Genomic DNA, 27282 nt, shown 5'->3' on the forward strand with positions numbered 1-27282 from the left:
CTTCCAGATCAGGGAACGCTGCTTTTCATACTCTAGTCTTAATGCCACAGAAACCTCAGTAACCCATGGTCAACGAGATTATATGTCACATATCCAAAGTCGCCGAAGCACGCTCTTGGAATCCGCAGTGCATTCTCTACCTTGTGGTTCAATGCTATCCGGGCAAGACTCACACGGAACCCATGTAGAACAAGGATGATTGTCATAGGTCATCTTCAATTCATGATATGAAGGACGAAAATACATAAGAGAATGGAATCAAACGTGTATTGAAATAGACCAGTAATGTTATTAATCCATGAGAATCAACAGAGCTCCTAAACCTAACTTAGGAGGTTTAGTTGCTCATGCTCTACAGAAAGTAAAACATGAAAAGGTAAAAATAAGGCAGAAGATCCTAAACATGGGTGATCTTTCCTTTTAAATACTAATCTAATGACTAAGAAGTACAAAAAGTATGACATACTAGACTAGAGGTGCGAAAATCCATCCTTGGGCCCACTTTGGTTGAGTACTTGGGCTGAGCTTGGCATCCAACTTTGAGGAATGGGCGTTGAATGCCCATTAGGGGGTGATTGGCGCTGCCTTGTGTCTTGGTGGGTGTTGAACGCCAGGAATGGGGTGGTTTTTGGGCGTTCAACGCTGGCTTGTCTCCTTGAGGCGTTGAACGCTAGCCAGGGGGTAGCTCCTTGGCGTTCAACGCCTAGTATGGGCAGGCTTCTTCAAAGAAAAGTATAAATAATTATATATTTTTGGAAAGCTCTGAAAGTTAGCTTTTCAACGTCGTTGAGAACTCCTCATTTGAACCTTTGTAGCTCCAGAAATGCTCATTTGAGTACATGGAGGTCAGATTCTAACAACATCTGCTATGCTTTTCCTTGCCTCTGAATCAGACTTTGCCAAAGCTCCTCAATTTCAGCCAGAATTTACCTGAAATCACCATAAAACACAACAACTCATAGTAGAATCCAAAAATGTGAATTTTGTACTAAAATCTATGAAAACATAATAAAACTTAAACAAAACATAACTAAAACAATATGAAAATGATGCCAAAAAGCATATAAAATATCCGCTCATCAGACTTTCGGGTATCATAGTCATGTTCAAATATAACAACACCCCTGCGATGTGTACACAAGGAAGCCCAAACGACTGCATGCACTGACAGGAGCAACTGAATTCTTCGTCTTCCTCAACCCATGCCACAACCCATGCTCTGTACTTGCAGTATATCGCAACCTCAAACAATATACAAGCACTAGTCTTCTTGCTGGACTCAACTTTGATATTGCTGGCTAGCATTAGCACAATTCCCAAAATAGTTCAGAAACCTCTTTCATATAAACCGTCCCTGCAAACTGCTTAATGGCTTCAAGTTTTGTTTTTACTACAGGATCCCCATATGCAAACTTATAATCTGCACCACTTGTCTTCTTCTCATGAACTCGAGATAGTATTGAAAGTGCTCCAAAAGTTCTCTCAAATTGTACCTGTTATGTATAAATTCCCTATCTGCATATTTAACGCCTCGCACCTCAACATTGTCTTCAGTTCTGCAAAGAAATTTTCCCGATATGCGCATTAGACCACGAATGCTTCCTTGCATACATGTAAGCTAACCATGGATGGTGCTCTAACCCGAACTCTGCCATACTATCCTTCTATATTCTCTCAAATTCATCAACCTCAAGATCTCCCATCAAGCATAAACAAAATTTTTGAAAAAACCCAACCGTCTAACCTTAACAGTGTCATTCCTTAATAAATGCTAGCTGCACAACCTATGATGTGCACCAGGAAAAATTGTACTAATCACACTCTTCATTGTAAGATCCCCATCCGTCATGACGGACTTCAATGCTTTTCCTTTCATTGCCTCAAGAAATGACCACAACAACCACACGTAGGTATCTTCGCCTTTTTTTTGTCTGATAGATTGGATAACCCCCAATCCTAGGTCACACTCACACACACCACACCTACACACACACAAGGGTTCTATCTACGGCTTGGCTATCGCCAAGATTCGAACCCAGATGCAACATATGAAAAGGCAATGCATATAGCCACTCAATCAAAGCCTCAGTTGCAGCCATCTTTGCTTTTATTATTCAAAATCGTGCAACCGAACACCACAGTCCTCATATGATGGTCCACCCCTGAGAATATTACCAACGGGTATTTGTATTTATTCAGACTGTACGTTGCATCAAACCCCAAACATCCCCAAAGACACTACAGTTATAATGACTTGTGCCGTCATGCCAAAAAAGATTTTGAAGCCTCTTCTCACCATCCAGCGAGTGCTTCCAAAACATTTCATAATCATTACTCCTTAAACCAGACAAAAACTTCAATGTGGTCTCAGCATCTATCGCACTAGCCCGCCTTTGCTTCTCTATTGCATTATAGTTATCCTTTATTTCAAACCAAACCGTCTCGCAACCCCTTGACTGATTGGAAAAAGCGTGGAATATCGTTGGCACTCGCAACCCATCTTTCCTTATCGAATTGATTTGGTGCAAATCACCTTCCTTTACTGATCTGTGTGACCACATCAGTCCCCTAAACCTCGCATCCAGCATGACATAATTGTGGTTATCACAAAATTGTTCAACATACCATCGCCCACTAGTATCATCAACATGCACCTTTATCCGAGCTTCACACTCGCATCATGTGATTGGTCGAGGAACCACTTTCCTGCCTCACCACTGCATGTGTTTCCCCTCTCACTCTCCTTGCCTCGAGCAAACGAATATCCGCTAAATGATTTCACCATCCGTCCCATGCTTTGTTCTGTGCTCCACTTTCGACCTCCTTACCAAGAATTTCTTTATGCGACCGTATTCGTTATAGAAATCATAAGCAGCTTGAAAATTTATAAACTCAGTCATAAGGATGTCCTTTGCAGTCACGGATGAAAAATCAATTGCAGCGAACGACCCAATCCCATTAACAATTATCGCTGATTTTTCTACTTCTATCACTGCAGCTCCTTTTGACAACTTCATTGCTTCTGTTTCCTCCGTAGGAACGGTGTCACCATTCATCCCATCTTTCCCAACCTAACACACAACATAGGCCATGAGTTATACCAAGCTTGGACCAACACATGGGCTCAACAACATACTCTGGACAATAACAAATTATAAACTTCACAAATCAACAAACACATACACTTGCAGTGCATGGACTCGGTGAAAATTAGAGGACACCTCATAGCTTTGTTCTGCAAAGCCATTCACCTGAAACAGTTCAGATATCACAATAAATGAAACTTGGCATTATCAATCGATCACAATCAAAACCTAGCATTATTGTACTAATGATCCAAAACAAAAATACCCAACGAAGCCTAAGTCAAAACCCCTTTGATGCACAACAAATGAAACTTCTCATTGATCTTTTCTGCTTCCACAATGATATCACGCACGTAAGTAAAGACCTTATATATATGTCGAATCCATCTCCAGTTCATAAATAAAAATACAACAATTTGAATACATCTTTTAATAATTTCAAATTTGTGTATATAAGACATGAGGCAACGATAACAATATATGATGGAAGCTTGAGAAAGTTAAAACTTTAGTCATCATAGTCATATAAACTAGAGATAGCGTACCGTGTGGAAAAGTAATGGAAATTAAAGACAAATGTATTATTTATTTAATTGATTAATTGATTGAACACATTTCATTAATTTTCTATCAATTTCTCTTTTTTGTTTTTAGTTTTAATCTCAATAAATTAATAATAGCAATTACATTACATACATAACAAATCAGACATTTAAACCCTAAATCTTTCTACCCATATTACACACTATAAACATTGCAACATGAAAATTGTCGTCCTTGCAAAACCACTGCCAAGGCACGATCACCCCAATTGAAACCATTTTCGGGAGCATACCTTCACCATGGTTCCGAACAGATTAGTGCTGATGTGACCCTAAATAACTAAAGACGATCGACACAACGTACCTGTGACGCTGGTTGTCCCATGTCTTCCATTGCCTCCCTTGTGGTGAACCTCATCGCGGCCAAGGCCCGATCTACGCCTCTGCTTCGGCGGCTTTCAACCCCTCGCTCTCCTTCGTTGTGCAACACCGTCTGCTTCTCAATGGTCTAAACGAAGCTTTCCCCTCCCCCAACCTAATTTAACTCTACCTATTAATGAGCTTCTATTTAGAATTTTGATCTAATGAAATTGAGGTGATTAACCGTAAAAACTTTTAGTTGGTAAATAATTTAGTAATTTATACCCAAATTGCTACAATTCCTTATTTGTGAATCGACCCCGGTGTTTCTGATTATTTTTATTCACTACCTAGTCCTTCAGATTATACTTTTTCCACACAAAAAAACTCCTTCTAACAATAGTACAATACTACTATTACTAAATATACGACTACTACTAATACTCTGCTATTACAGCATTACTATTGTTGCTGCTAATAATAGTAACACAGTTGCTAATAATACAAACAAGATTAAGGATTATAAATACTCAATAATAATAATAACAATAATTTAAAGACCAACAAAATTTATCATTTTTATTAGTATTTTTAGTCATGAATCTAATTATTTTAGTCTAGTTATCTCTAACAACATATTTTAATTCATATTTTTAAACATTGATAGCTAACTGCTGGCTAAAAATAATAAATTCTTCTGGTTTTCTAGTATTTCTCTAATAATAATAAGGATTTTTTATAAACAAATAAAATAAATATAAAAGATGACATATTCAAAAGATAAAAATTAATATAATTTATTATGATTTGAATTATATTGCTTTATTTTTAATTAACAGTTTAATTCAATCTCATTAAAAAATTAAAATTTTATTGTATTAATTTAAATTTAATTTCTAAGTTGACGTGAGTTGATACAACGTTAATCAATAAAATTTAATATTTATAAATTCTTACAATTTCTACATCACCTAAAGCCACAATTTCTATTTATTAACACTACAATCTTATTAATTAGCACTACAACCTCTCTCCTCTTTTCAAAACTTTTAAAAATTAAATGTTAATGATAAGTATTCTTTTGGTCCCTAAGATTTGGGTCGAAATCAAAATCGTTACTAACCTTTTTTTATTCAAAATAGTCCTTAACATTAAAATTATTTTTGAAATAATCCTTTTGACCATTTTACCCTAATCTCGCTAATCCTATCTCCATTAGATCAGAGAGAGAGAGAGAGAGAGAGAGAGAGAGAGAGAGAGAGAGAGAGAGAGAGAGAGAGAGAGAGAGAGAGAGAGAGAGAGAGAGAGAGAGAGAGAGAGAGAGAGAGAGAGAGAGAGAGAGAGAGAGAGAGAGAGAGAGAGCAGCGGTGGTTTTAGATCTCCTATTCTTTCCTTTTCCGGCGATGGTTTTAGAGAACAGGAGCAACAACAACGACGATTTTAATGGTGGTAGCAGTGGAGGTAGAAAAGGATAAACAGAGCTCAGATATCCTCTTCTTTCCCTTTTTGACAAGCTCGCGCACTCTCTTCCTCTCTTCTCAGTCTCTCTTTTCACTAACCCAACTAGCAGGAGTGATGGCAAATTTTCTCATTGCATTTGCCCAACTTTCCAGTTTTTCTCTTTTTTTCTTCTTCTTCTCCTCTTTCACTAAGCTCATTCCATCTCTCTTGTCTCTTTCTCTCCTAATTTCTCTTTCTTTCTTTCTTTCAAAAAAATATGAATGTTGTGTTGGTGGTGCTGTTATTGTTGTTGTTGAATTTGAAGGATTAGGTTGCAATGGATGATGTTGTTGGTGGTGTTATTCTTGAATTTGCATGTTGTGTTATTGGTGATAGATGAAATGGATAGTTGTTTAAATTTAAATGCTACATTATTGTTGTTGTTGTTAAATGATGTGTTTTTGAATTTGAATGCTAGTACTTGGTGGGAGTAAGGGTGGTGGTGGTGGATGATGGAATAGAGTCAGAACAAAGACAAGGGCATTTTTGTTCAAAAAAATTTTAAAAAATGATTTTAATTCAAAATACAATGTTAAAGACCATTTTTTAAAAAAAAATAAAGTTATGGATGATTTTGATTTTGATTCTAAATTTTAGAAACCGAAATAGTACTTATTCCAAAATTCTATTTGAATCTAATATAATCTTCAAGAAAAAATAAATAATTTTAAAGTCTAATACAAATTTGAGTTAGACTGAATTAAAAAATAAATTTAAATTGATGACATACGAATTATATTTTTTTAATAAAATTAAAGTGATACAATTCGAATTAAATTAAAAAAATCAAAATCAAAACAATACGATCTAAATTGTAACATATTATATCAATTTTTTATTTTTTAAATCAATTCAAACTGTACCACAGAATATGAATTTATTGTTAGCATCGAAAACGAGATAATAATAAAAGTATCTCATTTGCACTGCCAACAAAATATGTTTAAAAAGAATTAGAGCCATATTATTATTATTATTATTATTATTATTATTATTATTATTATTATTATTATTATTATTATTATTATTATTATTATTATTAGAGTAAAATATATTTTTTGTTCTTAAAGTTTGTCAAAAGTTTTAAAAATATCTCAAAGTTTTATTTTGTCTAAAAGATTTTTTAGTTGTATTAAATATACCTCTGACAACTAAATTTTCAAAAAAAATTAGGACTAATTCAGCAGCAATACATGACAACTATCTCTAATTTGCTTTGTTGGGTTATTCTTATAAAATTGTTGCTGAATTGATCCTAAGTTTTTTGAAAAATTAGCCGTTAGGAGTATATTTAATATAATCGAAAACTTATGGGACAAATTGAAACAAAATAACTCTTATGAGTATTTTTTAAAACTTTTAGTAAACTTCAAAAACAAAAAAATACTTTACCCGTATTATTATTATTAAATAGTAATAGTAGTAGTATACTTTTTTTTTGTTGCCCACGATATCCTCCAACCCGTCAGGCTAAAAACTAATCCGTCACGAATTTGAGCTCCATTTACAGGTATGCCGTTGACCAATGAGTTGCTGCACGCACAAAACGAAATTTGAACCCCAACATTTAGTTAAACGGACGAGTAAGCTAACCATTCGACTAATACAAGTTTGTTATAGTAGTAGTATATTTAGTGGTAGTATTGTATAAACAATGCACTTAAAATTCCACTTTGTGTGCATCAGGCTTGATATGGTCATTTCGTGGGCAATTGGCTGGAGATGCAATGTAAATTCATTTTGTGGAAGGAGACCGCAAAATGAAGTTGTGCGAATTTAAAAATCTTTTCTGCCGAACGTATTCTGATAATAAATCATTTTTTGTTATTTATTTAAAAAAAGGCGAATAAATTGCCAAGTTCGTAGAACCCTAATACTACAACCTTATTACAAACAAGAATACAATAGAACCCTGATACCAAACAAAGTAAGAACATAACCTTATTAAAAAGACACTATTGTCTAAGAATTGCATTGAAAAATGAGAACCCTGATACTACAAATACAGCAAAAATTTACAAGACAAAAAAAGCAAGGGGAAGTATGAGGGGACAAAAAAAAGGTTTAAGCATATATGGTGAATTCCAAAGGGACACTAACAATGGTATCTGGAAAATAATCTCATTGCCCTTCAAGAGAGTAATATGCAAGAACATGATCTGGATGCTTCATGCTTCATTACTAGAAAGAATCAACTCAACAGCCAAAAGACCGCATCTGGAAGAAGAGACACCATGGCCTTGCACCCAAAAGTACCTAAGAGAAGCCAGGAACATCGCGGCAATGGCTAGGGCACGCTCGGTAAAAGAGAAACTTTAACTAAAGAAGCATTGTTATAAGTTATGCTCCAATCTAATGAAATATACTAACATAATATTAGAGCTGAAAGAATGTGTTGGTCATTTCTTTCTTCACTACACGAATTCTGTGCCCCTGTAGTTTCAATAATGCTCAGGTCATTGGGTGTTGCATCTTCATCTCTGATAAAGTTATTGACAAATTATCCTTTCATTTTTCCTTTACCACTGCAAGAGGCAAAGAAAATATTCCCAAATAGAACATGTTAGTAATTTACATCAAGTATCTCTCAAATGTATCAAAGTACAGGATGTTACCCTCTTAGCAAATTTTGCAAAAATTTGACACCGCAAAGGATGTTACAGGGAACCAATAACCAAACAGCTCATACATGAATAACAATATTCTCATAAATTGCATGATGTATGGTCACTATCAACTATGAAATATGAAAAATAATGAATAATAAAGTTCTATATCAATAATGTCTAGCAGCAACTGTAATTAAGCTACCAAGAAAGAAAAAAAAGCAAAATTAACTTGATCTTTCACACTATACTTTTGGTGTATCCACGAATATAATTCAAATTTACCTTAAGAGAAAAAAAATTACCACTATCGCAAGATTGAGTTACATGTAGACACAGTACATCTCACAAAGAACCTCTAGTCTGGATCAAGCAAGTTATGGGGATTTGATAGTTTTCTTGACACTCTTTCTTCAAGGTCCATTCTTAGTTAATGGATTCAAAGAGTATACTTGATTCCTAGTCCAACACATTGTGTCATCCCAAGAAAATTTCTAAAGGCATTCCCGTGCTATACAGTTGTTCCAATCTATTGCCAACACCATTCCATTTCAAAACAATTAAATGCACAGGATATCATTATCTGGATTAAGACTTTACCAATGGTCCTTGCAAGAGCACTTCCCACCAGAGAAATGATGGAATTTGTTTAAATCTCTCAGAATGATTGTCCTTCCAATATGGACCGATGCAAATTTCATAAACACATGGCAGTCATCACAAACATGTATATTCTTTATAATCCTGATAGGTGCAATTCCATTGGGCTTTCTGATTAAAGCAAAAGCAAGAGCAAGTTTCTCACTATGGTATGAGATGGATTTAAATTTATCCTCCTGTCCCACATTATCTAGAACAATGTTTGTATTTGGATTATACCCAATTTGTTGCAATATTGAAATCAATATGTTCAATTCATCATAGATTTTTTCCACTGCTGGATGAGCACGATCTTCTGAAACAAATTTGTTGACATCACTCTCAACCTCAACCAAACTATAAGCAACAAACTTTTTTGCATTGTTTTTATTCATGAGAAATCGTACATCACCTACTTTTTCCCATCTCCCACAAGCAGTGTATAAGTTAGAAAGCATGATATAAGGTCCTGCATTATGTGGATCCAACTTGAAGAGATGACCAGCTGCCAATTCTGCATCTTGATATCACCCTTCTTTGCACAAATAGAGAGTAGGGTGGACCAAATGAGGTAATCTGGTTCATGCAAAATGCATTTGATCAAATCCACAGCTTTATCAACACTACTAGAGCAACCAATGAGATTGACCGTACATGCATACTGATCCAATGTTGGTGTCATCCCATGTTCACTTATTGAATTAAAATATTCCTGTCCTTTTGCGACCATGTCAGCACTGATACAAGCAAATAATACACCCATAAAACTAATGCTATCAGGTTTGATATTTTCCTGAAGCATCCTTTCGTAAAGAACCAGTGCGTCATGTGGTTGACCATTTTGTGCATAACCATGGATCATAGAATTCCAAGTAATCACAATCCGAATAGGCATTGTCCCAAAAATGCTCCAAGCATCCAAAGTGACTCCACACTTGCAGTACATATCAACAAGAGCACTTGACAAAAGCATGCTATGATCAACACCCATTACTATTACTTTTCCATGGACAACCTGACCATGAAACAAAGAAGCTAGCTTGGCACAGGAGCTAACCACACTTGAAATGGTGTAACTGTCCGGTCTAACATCTCCACGCAGTATGTCACCAAACAACATCAATGCATCATCTTCTCTTCCGTTCTGTGCATAACCAACTATCATTTTTGTCCAACAAATCTCATCCTTTCTAGGTATTTCACTAAACATCCTCCTTGCATCATCAACATGTCCACATTGAAAGTAAGCATTGATAACAATTGATGTTCTAACTTGGTCAGGTTTCAAACCCAATAATTTCATCTTATTAAACAATTGAATGCACTCATCATGATTTCACAATTTGACACATCCAGAGATCATAAGATTTCAGGAAACAACATTCTTATGTGTCATTCGATCAAAGAACCACTGTGCCATGTGAAAATCACCACACTTCCCATAGACACCAGTGATAGCATTCCATACAAAAGTGTTATCCCCACAACCACTAATAACAACTCTCCCATGAATCTGCTTACCAAGCTTCAAATCCAAGAGTTTAGAACATGCTTGCAATGCATTCACATAGGAGTACTGGGTGGGCTGAAACCATCTTCTTGCATCCTCACTAAAATCTTCAATGCCTTGCCTGAATGCCCATTAGTTGCAAAACAAGCAATCAAGGTGTTATAAAAAATAGAATCACGAAAAGGCATTTGATCAAAGACAGTGCACAAATCCTCAACCAAACCCAACTTAGCATAAGCAGAAAGCAAGGCATTCCAAGAATAAACATCAACGTGGGTCATATTATCAAACAAGTCTCGTGCATAGGAGAGTTTGCCACATTTGACAAACAAATGGAGGAGCTGGTTGTGGATGAAGGAGTCTTTGGGTTAGAAAAGGTGAAGTTGCATGTGAGACTGCAATCTCTTGACTTGAACAAAGTCATTTGCTTGACCGCAGTGAAGGGTATGGCGCGTATAGGAATCAGAAGTAGCAAGGCCGCGAGAATAAAAAAAAATCAATAACTTGCCTAAGATTTTGTTTAGCCATTGAAGAAGAAAGTGCAATGCCCAACCTTTCAAAAATGCGACTAGCTTCAAGATGTTAACATTTTGGGGGGTGACTCCTTGAATGGCATCCAACTGGCATGCTCTTATTGCTCCTGCATCAATGCCCTTTTTGCTGAAAAGTTTAAAAAAAATCCAAAATGAATTCAAAGAGCAGTAGGTGCAATGATAACTGTCATGCCCAAAATTAACATGCTCTGGCTTTTGTTTGGACATATATGTGGCATGTTATGTTCTCCAATCAAATACATGGCTGCCAATTGGCAATGAAAGCTATAGCATCATAATAGGATATAATGCAGCAGCTGCGGTTCATGTTGAATGTATGTATATTATTTTACAATGCATCAAGTGCTGATGCTAGCTTTATACTGCTGTTTATAAAAGATTAATAAAAAAATTGCTTCATTGTTTACTTTTACAGAAAGTAGTTCACACCTATAGTTGTATTACATTATAATTATATTACTTGCCACTTGCCAACATATCTCACCAACAAAACAAACCAACTTCAAAATTTGAAAACTTGAAACTAATAATTTATATATTCATAATCATTATACTGACATGACTTAATTACTCAACAACTTTTAAATTTTAAAAACAAAATCAAACATGTATGTTTGCTTTAGGAAAAAAAATGGCTTCACCCCCTTCATTTACTCTATCTCATTCTCCTTCATCGTGAACCCAAGGCCAACTCCATTGGCTGTGACATCTTAGCTTCAGACTTGGCAACCTCCACAAGTACGTCGAAAGGAGCACATTGCCCCCAAATTGCTCATTGGAAACATCATCATTGGCTTTGACGAGATGAAGGAAAAGATGATGTAGAAACGCGAAAGCTGGCCATGTGCTTACCTATGTTTCAAAACAAAACCCCATTGAATGTTATGAACGTAAAGATTATCTCATATCTCTCTATCTATCCATATCTACATAAGGATTATCTATCCACCTTCGATCTTCTTTCTTTCTATCTAATATGTATCTATCTATCTAATTATCTATGTAAGGTAATGTTTACCTCCACTGCAGGAAGAACAATTGGAAATAAAGTGTATGGCATCATGAAATGGTAGCCTAATTCCTTGTAATTCTTCACCAATAGACTACACAACCAACACCAAAAGTAAGCCTCACTTGGACTCTAATTTTTTACATTTTTTATATTTATAGCATGTACATTTTTTAGTTCAAAACAAGAAGGCATTATACTTTAAGCCCTTTTGGTTCAGTTATTTATTCATAATAGTATAATGTTATGATCCTTTCAACTCCAAATTTATTTGTGGCATAGTCAGTATTTTAATTTTCTATTTCATTTTAAATATAATACTCAAGAAAACTGTATATCCATTAAAACAAAAATGTCTTCAACAAGTTCTAAAATGAGATGCATGAAACAAACTAAATTGTGTAAGATAATAACATAAAGAATAGGACATCTATGAACTCAACATTGTTAAAGCAAGAAATTTAAATTTTTATTAAATTTTAATATTGTATCATTTGAATAAGTTTTTTTTGGATTAAAGTTTAATAAAAATAGATTCATAGCACACGCTCTTTAAGAATTGTTTTCATTTTCTACATGCAAATTAGAAACATTTCAATTTTCCAAGAAGAAATAACCATCCAAAAAAAGTATGTAAAGGAGAAGGGTGTTCAGGGAATACAGAGGAATTTTATGACAATTGCTAGTAAGAAACAAAAGCAATATTTCATGAAATATAGGAATGGGCATCAAAAATCCCTCCCCTTCCCCGCAACGGATAACGGGGACCCTGCATCCATGGATTTTTAAAAAATAAAAAAAAATAAAAAAAAGATTAGAAAAAAGATAATCCTCAAGGTAATATATGTTCTTCAATATTAAATGTAATCTTGCTGATTAAATTGTATTAAGAATCAGGGTAATATATGTTCTCTTTATCAATTATAACAACAACATTAGTACTGGTCTTTTTTAAAAGAACCAACTTAAAAAAGAAAATATAACAATTAAAATAAAGATATTAAATTGAGTCAAGACAACACCAAAATCATATGAATTGCTGCAAGTTCTTCTTTAATATCTACATTGCATATACAAAACACGCCTACACACATACGTCTGTCATAAGAGGCACAAGTTAGTTGTTTACACAACAGCTCACTAATTTTGTAATTCAAATTCAATAATGGCACAAGAAGCGTACACACTGAGCCATTTTGTTTAATCATCCTTAACTCTGTTTGAACACAACAACAAACACAAGTAATAGTGCTTCTTCAGCAACAAGATCCACAATCATCTCATCAATCACTAAAACTAAGTAGCACCCTCAACAACATTCTTGCTATAATAATGGTTCCAATCTTCTTCATCGGCATTCCTTTGTTTTCAATTACCATGCTCCATCAAGGTCATAAGGTACACACACATTGAATAAGATCACAGAAGACTTACCGGAAGGAAGAGCGGCAAACGGCGAAGAGGCTGACGGACAAGCTGCGACTAAGACCAGCTAAGATGCTGCTGCGGCAGCGATGAAGACCGGCCAAGATCCTGCTGGGGGTGGCAACGAAGACCGGACTAGAAGCAGCGACGAAGACCGGGCTGGAGGTGGCGGCGACGTTCAGGCTGCAATGGGAGAAAGCAATGACGATTCTGCCTCAGCCCTTAGACGTGGGAAGATGACGATTTTGCGGTGAGACCGTGAGAGTGAGAGAAAGTGGTGGCGGACGGCGATGAGAGTAGAGCCAGAGAAGTGCGAATTTCTGAAATTGTGAGAGGATTTGAATTTTGGAAATGGAGAGAGTACAGGCTTGGTGAGCTTTTTATAAACCACTATTTTATGGCTTATTTTGTATTGAATTGAGTGGATTTTATCCATTATTCTCACACTTATGCATATAATTCGCATGTTTTACATTTTCCTTCTTAATTTTGTGCTATGATTGAAAACATGCTTCTTTGGCCTTAACTTTGCTAATTTTAATTTTGTCTTATTACCATTTGATACTGTGATATATTTGTTAAGTGTTTTCAGGGTTTATAGGACAGGAATAGCTTAGAGGATGAAAAAGAAGCATGCAAAAGTGGAAGGAATACAAGAAATCAAGTGTTTCAGAATCTGGTAGCGACGCGCACGCGTGAACGACGCGTACGCGTGACTGGTGCAGGAGACAAGCGACGCGTACGCGTGGATGACGCGTACACGTGACCAGGAATTTGTTCAGCGACGCATACGCGTGATAGAGCGTCACATGCTGTAATTTACAGAAAATGCTAGGGGTGATTTCTGGGCTACTTTTGACCCAGTTTTAGGCCCGAAAAATACAAATGAGAGGCTGCAGAGTAGAGCTAGAAGGGGAACTAACTTTCATTCACACAATTTTATGTTTTAGATATAGTTTTCTAGAGAGGGAGTCTCTCTCCTCTCTCTAGGTTTTAGGGTTTTTAGTTTATTTCTTCTAGAATTCAGCTTTTCATCTTGCTTTAATTTAGTTTTTTATTCTACATTCTATTATTCTAGCATCTTAGTTTATCTTCTCTTGTTGATTTCTTAATTTTCCCAATTTAGTTTATGAACTCTTCATGTTAGATTCAATTTTCTTTTAATGTAGTTTGAGGTATTTCATGTTTATTGCTTCTTTCTTCATTTGTTATTATTGATTCCTTGCAATTTTTTATCTTAGATTTTACATTCTCTTATTACTTTTCTATGCTTTTATTTTGTGCCTTCCAAGTGTTTGAGAAAATGCTTGGGTGAATTTTAATTTAGATTTTTATGTTCTTGACTTGGATTGATTATTTAGAGACTCTTGAGTTATCAAAAGTCTTTTGTTGATTGGTGATTGAAGATTGCCGGTTAGCTTGAACTTCACCAAAGCTAGTCTCTCACTATGAGTTGACTAGGACTTGTGAACTCAAGTTGATTGTATACACTTGACCTTCCTCCATTGGTTAGAGGTTAACTAAGTGAAGGCAATTCACATTTTCCATTACAATTGACGATGATAATGAGGATAGGACTTCTAATTCTGTTTCCTTGCTAAGAGCTTTCTTAGTTATTAGTTTATTTTCTCCCCATTTACATTTCTTGTTCCATATTTAAAACCCCCAAAATACTTTTCCTTAACCAATAATAAACACACTTCCCTGCAATTCCTTGAGAGACAACCTGAGGTTGAATACTTTGGTTAATTTTATTGGGTTTGTATTTGTGACAAACAATTTAAACATTGATTGAGGTTTAATTATCGGTTTAGAACTATACTTGTAATGCGATATTTTTGTGAAAATCTTTACCGACATTTTTCCTCCATCAGCTTCTCCATCTTTTTTAGAGTTGTCTTTCTAGAAGAGAAAGTTAATTTTATGTTTGAATAATTTATGTAAATTATTTTTTATTTATCAAATATATTTAAGTATAAAAATATTTTGTAATTATTTATTATATAAAAAATTTTTAAATAAATATTTTTTAAAAAATATAAATTATAATTTTTAAAAATAATGTTATTTTATTTTTTCAGTATTTTTTAGTTATTAAAAATTTATCAAATATATTTTAATAATTTATTGATGGTGCACAAAACTGACTCCGCACGTTTCGTACAGATAGACCGGCAAGTATACCAGGTCGTCCAAGTAATACCTCAGGTGAGTGAGGATCGATCCTACAGAGATTGTTGGTTTGAGCAAGCAGTGGTTACCTTGTAGATCTTAGTCAGGCGGATAGAAAATATAGTTGTCACGAAAAAACACATAAAACAGATAAATAAATAAAACGTTACTAGATAGGTGTGAAATCAATGGTATGAGACCTGTTGAGGCTTCGGAGATGCTTCTTCCTTCTGGATCAAATTTTCTCACCATCTACTCCAACTTTTGATTGATTCATTCCATGGCAGACTATATATGATTAACGCCGGGTCAGCGGTCATTAATCTCCTCTACTTCAGATCAAACACCAGGTCAGCGGTCATCCAATCTGAACGGGGGTGAAGCTCTAGCAGTCCATTCTCTTGGTGATCCTACTCAAAGGGCCACAGACAAGGTCGGATCTTCTGGATCAGAGAACGCTGCTCCTTGGATTCTAGCCTATACCACAAAGGCCCTAATCGTCCCACACCTCGACTGAACTGATGTCTAGAGAAGTCCCCAACGAAGCCGTAGATTAGCCGTCTAAGAGATGTATAATCAAGCTTGTGGTTCAGTACTATCCCATCAAGGACTCGCAAGAACCCATGTAGAATGAGGATGATTGTCACGGGTCATCCGATTCATAAGGTTGAAGAATGAAGATACATCTTAGAATAGAATCAAGCGTAGATTGAAGTAGAATAGTGATATTATTAATTCATAAGAATTAGCAGAGCTCCTTACCTTAACCTTAGGAGGTTAGTGACTTATACTGTACAAAGGAACAATGAAAAATGAAAATATGGCATAAGGTCAGGCAGAAGATCCTAAACATGGTTGATCTTCTCTTATATATACTAATCTGATAACTAAGGATTACAGAAATAAGGTAAACTAGGTTGATAGCGCAAAAATCCACTTTTGGAGCCCACTTGGTGAGTGTTTGGGCTAAGCTTGAGTGAAATCCACGAGCTAGTATCCTTCATTGGCATTGAACGCCAGCCTTGGGCTCCTGTTTGGGTGTTGGATACCAGCTGCTAACTTTTGGGCGTCCAACGCCAGGAAGAGGGTGGAGTACTGGCGTTGAACGCCAGTTTTGGACCTTCATTTCCAGAGAAAAGTATGGACTATTAATATTTATGGAAAGCCCTGGATGTTATCTTTCCATAGCTGTTGAAAGCACGCCATTTAGACTTCTGTAGCTCCAGAAATGCTCCTTCGAATGCATGGAGTTCAGATCCTGACAGCATCTGCAGTCCTTTCTCTGTCTCTGAATCAGACTTCTTCCAAAGCTCTTCAATTTCAGCCAGAAAATACCTGAAAACATCATAAAACACACAAACTCAAAGTAGGATCCAAAAAATATGAATTTTGCACTAAAACTTATGAAAATAGAATAAAACTTAAACAAAACATAATAAAAACTATATGAAAATGATGCCAAAAAGCGTATAAAATATCCGATCATCAATTGACACCAAAATAAACTCTATAAGAATAACGCCATTGCAAAAAAGGGCAAAGAATTAGAGTTTTTCTTTCTCAAAACTAAGATATATTTATATATAGATATATAAAATAGAACCATATCATTATTATTATTATAGTAAAATATATTTTTTATTCTTAAAGTTTGTCAAAGGTTTTAAAAATACCCCAAAGTTTTATTTTGTCTAAAAAATTTTTTGATTTGTATCAAATATACCTCTGACAGCTAAATTTTTAAAAAAATTCGGACTCATTCAGCAATAATACATGACAACTATCTCCAATTTGCTTGTGTTGGATTATTCTTATAAAATTGTTGCTGAATTGATCCTAAGTTTATTGAAAAATTAGCCTTCGGATGTATATTTAATACAAATAAAAAACTTATGGGATAAAATTGAAACAAAATAACTCTTATGAGTATTTTAAAAACTTTTAGCAAACTTCAAAAACAAAAAAAAAATACTTTACGCTTATTATTATTAAGTAGTAATAGTAGTAGTATACTTTTTTTTTGTTGCCCACGATATCCCCCAATCTGATAGGCCAAAGACTAATCTGTCACGGATCTAAGCACCATTTACAGGTATGCCGCTAGCCAATGAGTTGTTGTACACACAGAACGGAATTCGAACCCTCGACACTTGGTTAAATGGACGAGTAAGCTGACCATTCGACCAATCTAAGTTTGTTAAAGTAGTAGTATATTTAGTAGTAGTATTCTTATAAACACTCCACTAAAAATGCCACTTCGTGTTCACCAGGCTTGATATAGTCATTTCATGGGCATTTGGCTGGAGATGCAACGTAAATTCATTTTGTGGAAGGAGACCGCAAAATGAAGTTGTGCAAATTTAAAAATCTTTTCAATCGAACGTATTCTGATAATAAATCATTTTTTGTAATTTATTTTAAAAAAAAAGGCGAATAAATTACCAAGTTCGTAGAACCTTAATACAACAACCTTATTACAAAAAAGAACACAACAGAACCCTGATACCATACAAAGTAAGAACATAACCTTATTAAAAAGACACTATTGTCTAGGAATTGTATTGAAAAAGGAGGACTCTGATACTACAAATACAGAAAAAATTTACAAGACAGGAAAAGCAAGGGAAAGTATGAGGGGATAAAAAAAGGTTTATGCACGTATGGTGAATTCCAAAGGGACACTAACAATGCTATTCGGAAAATCATCTCTCTGCCCTTCAAGAGAGTAATATGCAAGAACATGATCTGGATGCTTCATGCTTCATTACTAGAAGGAATCAACTCAACAGCCAAAAGACCGCATCTGGAAGAAGAAATGCCATGACCTTGCACCCAAAAGTACCTAAGAGAAGCAGGAATATCGCGGCATTGGCTAGACGCATGCTTAGTAAAAGAGAAGCTTTAATTAAAGAAGCATTGTTATACGTTAAGCTCCGAGCCAACGGAACATACAAACATAATATTAGAGCTGATAGAATGTGTTGATCATTTATTTCTTACTACACGAATTCTGTGCCCCTGTAGTTTCATTAAGGGTACTGGTTTGTATAGGACATGTAACTATGAGTGGCTAGTATGGCATTTAATTATATATCAATATGATAGAATGTGAGGTTTGAATTTCAGAATTGAAACTGATGCATTAGTGTATTACTTACCCAACATTGGAACCATCTCGTAGTTTATTAGATCCATTGCAGGAGTTAAATGCCTGAATCACTTAGTGGGGGAGATCAAGAATCTAGATTTGTCAGTGAATTAAAGCATTGGTATTGCAGATAAAATTTGAGGATGTAGGTTCAATAATGCTCAGGTCATCGGGTGTTGCATCTTCATCTTTGATAAAGTTATCGACAAATTATCCTTTCATTTTCCTTTACCACTGCAAGAGGCAAAGGAAATGTTTCCATATAGAACATGTTAGTTATTTACTTTAAGTATCTCTCAAATGTAACAAAGTACAGGATGTTACACTCTTGGAAAATTTTGCAAAAATTTGACACCGCAAAGGATGTTACAGGAAGCAATAACAAAACGGCTCATACAGGAATAATAATATTCTCATAAATTGCATGATGTATGGTCACTATAATTGAGCTACCAAGAAAGAAAAAAGAAGCAAAATTAACTTGATCTTTCACATTATGCTTTTGGTGTATCCATGAACATAATTTAAATTTACTTTAAGAGGCAAGCAATTACCACTGCCACAAGATTGAGTTACATGTAGACACAGTACATGTCACAAATAACCTCAAGTCTGAATCAAGCAAGTTCTACATGTCACAAAGAACCTCTAGTCTGGATCAAGCAAGTTATGGGGATTTGATAGTTTTCTTTACTCTCTTTCTTCAAGGTCCATTCTTGGTTAATGGATTCAAAGAGTATACTTGCTTCCTAGTCCAACACATTGTGTCATCCTAAGAAATTTTCTAAAGGCATTCCCGTGCTATACAGCTGTTCCAATCTATTGAGTCCACGTTTACATAAAGATTAAATTTTCCCTTCTATTTCCAGAACCATTCTATTTCAAAATAATTAAATGCACAGGATATCATTATCTGGATTAAGACTTTATCAATGGTCCTTGCAAGAGCACTTTCCACCAGAAAAATGGTAGAATTTGTTTGAATCTCTCAGAATAATTGTCTTTCCAATATGGACTGATGTAAATTTCATAAACACATGGCAGTCAACACAAACACGTATATTCTTTATGATCCTGATAGGTGCAATTCTATTGGGTTTTCATATTAAAGCAAAAGCAAGAGCAAGTTTCTCACTGTGGTATGAGATGGATTTAAATTTTTTCTCATGTCTGATATTATACAAAACAATGTTTGTATCACGATTATACCCAATTCGTTGCAATATTGAAATCAATCTGTTCAATTCATCATAGATTTTTTCTACTGCTGAATGAGTATGATCTTCTGAAACAAATTTGTGGACTTCACTCTCAACCTCAACCAAACTATAAGCAGCAAACTTTTTTGTGTTGTTTTTATTCATAAGAGATCGTACATCACCTACTTTTTTCTATCTCCCATAAGCAGCATATAAGTTTGAAAGCATGATATAAGATCCTGCATTATGTGGATCCAACTTAAAGAAATGACCAGCTGCCAATTCTGCATTCTTGATGTCACCCTTCTTTGCACAAATAGAGAGTGGGGTGGACCAAATGGGGTAATCTGGTACATGAGGCATGGATTTGATCAAATCCACAGCTTTATCAACACTACTAGAGCGACCAATTAGAGTGACCATGCATGCATAGTGATCCATTATTGGTGTCATCCCATGTTCACTTATTGAATTAAAATTTTCGTGTCCTTTTCCAACCATGTCAGCACTGATACAAGCAGATAATACACCCACAAAATTAATACTATCAGGTTTGATATTTTCCTGAAGTATCCTTTCATAAAGAGCCAGTGCTTATGTGGTTAACCATTTTGTGTATAACCTTGGATCATAGAATTCCAAGTAATCACATTTCAAATAGGCATTGTCCCAAAAATGTTCCAAGCATCCAAAGAAACTCCACACTTGCAGTACATATCAACAGGAGCACTTGACACAAGCATTCTATGATCAACACCCATTACTATTACTTTTCCAAGGACAACCTGACCATAACACAAAGAAGCTAGCTTGGCACAGGAGCTGCCCACACTTGAAATGGTGTAACTGTCAGGTCTAACGTCTCCACGTAGTATGTTGCCAAACAACATCATTGCATCCTCTTCTCTTCCATTCTGTGCATAACCAACTATCATTGTTGTCCAACAAATCTCATCCTTCTTAGGTATTTCACTGAACATCCTCCTTGCATCATCCACATGTCCACACTGAAAGTAAGCATTGATAACAATTGATGTTGTAACTTGGTCAGGTTTCAAACCGAATAACTTCATCTTATTAAACAATCGAATGCACTCATCATGATTCCCCAATTTGACATATCCAGAGATCATAAGATTCCAGGAAACAGCATCTTTATGTGTCATTTGATCAAAAAACCACCGTGCCCTATGAATATCACCACACTGCACATAGACACCAGTGATAGCATTCCATACAAAAGTGTTATCCCTACAACCACTAATAACAACTCTCCTGTGAATCTGCTTACCAAGCTTCAAATCCAATAGCTTAGAACATGCTTGCAATGCATTCACATAGGAGTACTGGGTGGGTTGAAACCCATCTTCTTGCATCCTCACTAAAATCTTCAATGCCTTGCCTGAATGCCCATTAGTTGCAAAATAAGCAATCAAGGTGTTATAAGAAACAGAATCACGAAAAGGCATTTGATCAAAGACAGTGCACAAATCCTCAACCAAACCCAACTTAGCATAAGCAAAAAGCAATGCATTCCAAGAATAAACATCTCTGTGGGTCATATTATCAAACAGGTCTCGTGCATAGGAGAGTTTGCCGCATTTGGCAAACAAATGGAGAAGCTGGTTATGGATGAAGGAGTCTTTGGGTTGGAAAAGGTGAAGTTGTATGTGAGACTGCAATATCTTGGCTTGAACAAAGTCATTTGCTCGAACGCGGTGAAGGACATGGCGCGTATAGGAATCGGAAGTAGCAAGGCTGCGAGAATACAAAAAATCAATAGCTTGCCTAAGATTTTGTTTAGCCATTGAAGAAGAAAGAGCAACGCCCAACCTTTCAAAAATTCGACTAGCTTCAAGATGTTGACATTTTGGGGGGTGACTCCTTGAATGACATCCAACTGGCATGCTCCTATTGCTCCTGCATCAATGCCCTTCTTGCTAAAAAGTTAAAAAAAATCCAAAATGAATTCAAAGAGCAGTAGGTGTAATGATATCTGTCATGCTCAAAATTAACTGACGTCGTGATTTTTGCCAGTAAAGAATGTCATAAAAACAGTCGCGTTGTAGATATAGTCTCTAAACCGACAAAAATCCCTTCGTACAAACATTTTGGGTGTCACAAGTAACAAACCTCTTAAAAATTGTTAACCGAGTATTCAAACCTCGGGTCGTCTTCTCAAGGAACTGCGAGGAAGTATGTTCTTATTATTGGTTATAAAGGTTGTAATCGGGGTTTAGAAGGTGAGAAGCAAGTAATTTAAATGACGAGTGAAATAAATGGCAATTAAAAATAAATAATAACTGTAAAGCAACTTTTAGCAAGGTAGAGAAATTAGAGGTCCAACTTAGTTATCTCTCTCAACAATAATGAAAGTTGAATCTAAACTCCACTTGGTCAACCTTTACCAGGGCAAGGGAAAGTCAAGGGACTAATTAAATTGACTTTTGAATCCTAATTATTTCCTCAGAAAAGGTTGGGATTATTTAAGTTCAGCTCAATTAGCAAGATAACGATTATCAATTATGTTGAGTTTAATAACTGTTGAGTTACTAAATTCTTAACCAGAACCAAAAGGGGAAAAAGTAAAATTGCTGGAATAATAATAAATATCCTTAGATGGGAAGCAATGATAACTTAAGTCAAAGAGAACAATCATAAACTGAAAATACCTCAATTATCATTAATTCAAATAACAGTCTGTAACATGGAAGAATTCCTAAATCAAATTATAATAATCAATTCAAATGTTGGAATAAATAAATAGAAGTAAAACTAAAAGAAAAGAACATTAAACCTGGAATCCAGAGTTACTCTTAAAACAAGAAGAAATCCTAAATCCTAAAAGAGAGAGAGAGAAGATCTCCCTCTCAACTAAATCTAAATCATTGAAAGGTAAAAATATGCGAGCTCTCCTTTGAATGGAAGCATTCCCACACTTTATAACCTCTGGTCTATGCTGTCTGTACTTGGATCTGGGCCAAAAAGGGCTTCAGAATTTGCTGGGGGCGTATTCTGTAATTTCTGGTGCGTGGCCTCTGTCACGCGCCCGCGTGGGTCACGCGGTCGCATCATTCGGAGCTTTTCCTTGTCACGCAGTCACGTCAGTCATGCGACCGTGTCATGTGCGTTCTGCTTAAGGCGCGCGGTCGCGTCAGTCATGCGGCCGCGTCGCTGCTGATTCGTGCTTGGCACGCGATCGCGTCATCCATGTGATCGCGTGGATACCAGTTTCTTTAAAGCTCCGTTTTGCTTTCCCCTTCCATTTTAGTATGTTTCCTTTTTCATCCTTTAAGTCATTATGCCTTAGAAAATCTGAAACTACTCAACACACTAATCACGACATCGAATGGAAATAAAGGTAATTAAAAATAATTAATTTTTAAAGCTTAGGAAACATGTTTTTCACAATATGACATAATAAGGAAGGGAAAGTAAAACCATGAAATTAATGTGAATAAGTAGGTGAAGAGTTGAATAAATCACTCTAATTAATCACAAAAGAACTCATGAAATATGGGTTTATCAACCTCCCCACACTTAAACACTAGCATGTCCTCATGCTAAATCCAAGGTAAGTAATTAAGGTTAAAGTGATGGAATGTTATGAAATGCAACCTATGCTAAATGCATCTACCTAATGAGTCATGCAATTCTAATTCATCCACTCATATATAAAGCCTACATGTAGTCAAATTATTTCACATTCTCAAGGAGATATATATACATGTATAGCTAACCCTCAAATAATAAAGCACTTAAATGAGATGAGAGAAAAAAACTTGCAAGACAATCAGAGATAAATGTTAATGAGCTTTTGAACCCTCACTGGATTTTGTGTTTTTTTTTCTCTAATCACTCAGTGTTTATTGGGTTAATCACTCTATTCTTCTTTTTACTCTTCCTTTCTATAACTTTGTTTTTCGTCTAACCAATCGACAATTATAGAACATAGTCATACCAAAACTCATGAGGTCTTTAATTAAGGTTGTAATGGGGTCAAGGCAAAGGGTAAGGATATATGTATAAGGCTAAGTGAGCTAATAAGTGAATCCTTAATTAGACTAAGATGTCACCTAACATACATACTTAGTAAAACAATGCTTCTTTACCTATTCTCCCTATTTTCTCACTTTGATGTCACATGCCCATGTGTCAACTCTTGTTTGTATCCCATGTGCATTGCTTTTTTTTTTTTTTTGCATTGGGGAGTTCTTTTTGTATCCCCTTATTTTACATGCTTGAAAACTAACTTTCTTCTTTTTTTTTTAATGCACATGGTAATTGAATCACTTAGATTTTCTCATGAGCATGCTTCCCAAATTTTATTTTATTTCTTTTTAATTTCTCTACCTTTTTGGTTCTATCATCCATGTTCCCAAAAGGTTTCCCACATTTAACTCTATTCATGATTTTCTATCTTAAGCTAACCAAGGATTCATTTGGGATTTTCTTTTGTTTTTCTGCTTAAGGCTAGTAATTTGGCTAAATAGAATAAAGGGGTTTTAAAAGGCTCAAGGGGGGCTAACAAGGGTGATGTAAAAGGTAGGCTAATTTGGGGTAAGTGAGCTAAAATCAAATGATGGCCTCAATCATTATTTTGAGATGTACCTATATTCTATAATCGGACATATAGACTAAAACAAAGTAAAGAACACCAGAATAAGAAAGAAGGTTGGAACACACAGGAATAAAAATTATGGTTTGAATGTAACGATACAGTTAAGCTCAAAACTCGCAGGCTATGTGTTCTCTAGCTGAAAAAGCATTTATCACTTATGTATGTCATGCAGGTTTAGTTAAAAATTCTCATTATTCTCTTAAAAAGTAATTTAGGGTAGCCTTTGAAGTTTTAATGTTTCTCCTTGATGAAATGTTGTTAACTAACATGTAATGCTATATATACAAGGTGTGGGTTGTTTTGATTCTGTTAAAGTTTCTAGTTTACTTCCTTTTTATATTTTTCTATTTAAACTATACTATCTTATGTAAAAAGGGTAAACTATGCTAATTAATCCACTAATAAATCAGAATTGTAAACTAAACTAAATAACTCAAATATGAACAAAAAATGCAAAATGCAGAAAGTAGAGTAAAATACACAAGTAGCAATGTATAAGTACTCAGAAAATAACAATAAAAGAAAAAGAGAAAAATATAGAAAAATATCCAAAATAAAAGAAAAAGTATGTAGTAGTTCACCAAAATAAACGCCAGAGATGGCGACCTCCCCACACTTAAAATGAAGCATCGTCCTCGATGCTCAATCAAGCCGGGTGTGAAGGAGTGTCATCACTGGTAGGGATGGCAACTGGGGTCTCTGTGGCGGTGGTGGGCTGAGAGTCTGGCTGCTGTAGAGGGGGGAATGACTGGATTGGGATCTCCGGATCTGAAGCCTCAAGCTGATGTGGGGCCTCCTGCTGTTGTGTAGCGTGCTCTGTGCCTGCCTGCTGATGAGTCTCCGCCTCGTGCTCATCCTCCTCCTCCTCTGATGGCTCTGATGGTGTGTCGGGCTCGGAGGGGATGTCGGCGCCCTGTCTGATCATCAGCTTCAGATGGGAATAGCGTCGCCTGCTGCGGCGTTCCAATCTCTCATACCGGCAGAATAGACGGTGCACGAGGCGATAAACTGGCTCAGAGGCGGGTGGAGGTGCAGTGGTGGCAGCAGGAGCAGCTGGGGCAGCTGTGGATGAAGAGGGTTTTGGGTTGGTGATAGAAGAAGGGGTGCGGTTGGGTGGCGGAGAGAGAGGGGGCGCAGCTGGGTGGCGGTGGTGGGGGGCGGTGGTCGCAGAGGCAGTGGCGGAGAGGGGAGGGGATAGGAGGAAGGGAGAAGAAGGGAGGGGAGAGGGTTGGGGCGGCGGCGGCGTCTGGGTGGCCGGCGGTGGTGGCAGGGTGGTGTTGGGTGGTGGCTGGAGGGAGAGGGAGCAGAGAGGGAGAAGAGGATTGGGGGTGGGGGGCTCACGACTGATAGGGTTCGCGGGCTGGGGGGTTATATTTTCGAATCCACGTGGCCGCGTGGGGCACGCGGTCGCGTGGTTGGGACGAAAATGGGAGTGACGCGATCGCGTGGGGTGCGCGATCGCATGAGAAGGGGGAAAAAGGGTGGCGCGATCGCGTGGGTCACGCGACCGCGTCGCTGGAATTTGTGCTAAACACACGACTCCAACGCCGTTTTAGCGCAACTCTCTGTCTCCTTTTAGGGTGATGTGCAATCTATGCGACGCGATCGCGTCGCTCACGGGGTCGCGTGGGATTGGTATTGGGTAAGTGACGCGATCGCATGGGGCATGCGATCGCGTGGGCCAATCTGTGCGAAACGCACAGGGGCCGAACGATTCCAGCCCAACTTTCTGTTCGTTGGATCCTTACGCCGATATATATCATGCGGCCGCGTGGTTCACGCGGTCGCATGGGTGGTGTTTTTCGCGATATGACGCGATCGCATGGGGCATGCGGTCGCGTCGTGCAAACCCTTTTTTTTTTAACTGAAAAATGCAGGATGCAGTGATGAACATGAATGCCATGCATGATTCCAGGTTAATGTCAAAATAATAATAAAAAAAGGTAAATTGAAAACAATAAACAAGAAATAGATTGAGAAAGAAGCGACCATACCATGGTGGGTTGTCTTCCACCTAGTACTTTTAGTTAAAGTCCTTAAGTTGGACATTGGAAGAGTATCCTGTTATGGTGGCTTATGTTTAAATTCGTCCAAAAATTTCCACCAGTGCTTGGAATGCCAATAGCCTCCGGGGTCCCAAACTAGGCATGTAAAGTTTCTGAGCAGCTTCAAACAGATATTCAGCCTCCCGGGATGACGAATGTCAGAATATAATCCATGATCCCAAGCTGTGTTTTTAGATCCGCCTCTGTTTTGATTTGTCATTTTCCATTCGGGCGGGTTAAAAAGTAGAATCTCACCGTGGCGACCAAACGTTCTCCGTGATCCATGCAATTGAGCATGATACCAATCCGTGTACTTCGAGGTGAAGCGTAGAACCTTATTGAACCTGGTGTACCAGTTCTGAGTACGAGCCAATTCCCTCTTACTCTTAAAGCCGCAGAGAGCTCTAAGTTGGCCATTTGTTTCAAGCAAACCATATTCAAGTGAATAAGTAAAATTATAAGTTAAGGATTGTACCCACTTGAAGCTTGTATTGGGTGGTAATGGCCTTGGGATAGGTGTTTTTGGTGGTTCTACAAGTTCCGTTTCCTTGTGCTCTTCTGTGAATTCTTCCAATTCCTTGCAAAGATCTTCAATTGTATCTGTATCCTGGTCAAGGTCTTCTATGTCTTCCTCATCACTCGAGTCATAGATTGGAGGTTGAGAGAAATCTACCTCCGCATCATCTTCATATTCACTTGGGGAAGATTCTTCGATCTCAGAGAATTCACTTGCGGACGCAAGTTCATCACTAGGAGAACTAGACTTGTGACTATCATCATCAAGGAAATTTGCTTCTTGGATCATTCCGTCTGATTCTTCGTAAACGACTTGCCTTGGAGATTGTACGGTATCCTCCTTAGCATTA

General features: G+C 36.6%; 1 protein-coding gene and 2 pseudogenes across 1 annotated transcript; all 3 read right to left on the bottom strand.

The window, feature by feature from the left end:
- Nucleotides 1–2616: 2616 nt before the first annotated feature.
- Nucleotides 2617–4179, bottom strand: LOC107613984 (uncharacterized). Its single transcript, XM_088497553.1, has 2 exons — nucleotides 3993–4179; nucleotides 2617–3071 (listed from the first exon to the last, which is right to left on the bottom strand). The coding sequence occupies exons 1-2, from the start codon at nucleotides 4044–4046 to the stop codon at nucleotides 2769–2771; spliced, it is 357 nt and encodes a 118-aa protein (XP_088353679.1). The 5' UTR covers nucleotides 4047–4179; the 3' UTR covers nucleotides 2617–2768.
- Nucleotides 4180–8690: 4511 nt separating this feature from the next.
- Nucleotides 8691–10771, bottom strand: LOC107612413 (pentatricopeptide repeat-containing protein At2g22070-like; annotated as a pseudogene).
- An 8709-nt stretch (nucleotides 10772–19480) lies between these two features.
- LOC107610651 (pentatricopeptide repeat-containing protein At2g22070-like) lies at nucleotides 19481–21657 on the bottom strand (annotated as a pseudogene).
- Nucleotides 21658–27282: the final 5625 nt, after the last annotated feature.

This window comes from Arachis ipaensis, chromosome B8 (genome assembly GCF_059453495.1).
Source record: "Arachis ipaensis isolate K30076 ecotype BB chromosome B8, ASM5945349v1, whole genome shotgun sequence".
Lineage (NCBI taxonomy): Eukaryota > Viridiplantae > Streptophyta > Magnoliopsida > Fabales > Fabaceae > Arachis > Arachis ipaensis.

Coding starts and splice junctions, on each gene's coding strand:
- LOC107613984 (XM_088497553.1), bottom strand. CDS start 4,046: ATGAGGTTCACCACAAGGGAGGCAATGGAAGACATGGGACAACCAGCG. Junction 3,072..3,992: donor TGGGACAACCAGCGTCACAG/GTACGTTGTGTC, acceptor GTTGTGTGTTAG/GTTGGGAAAGATGGGATGAA.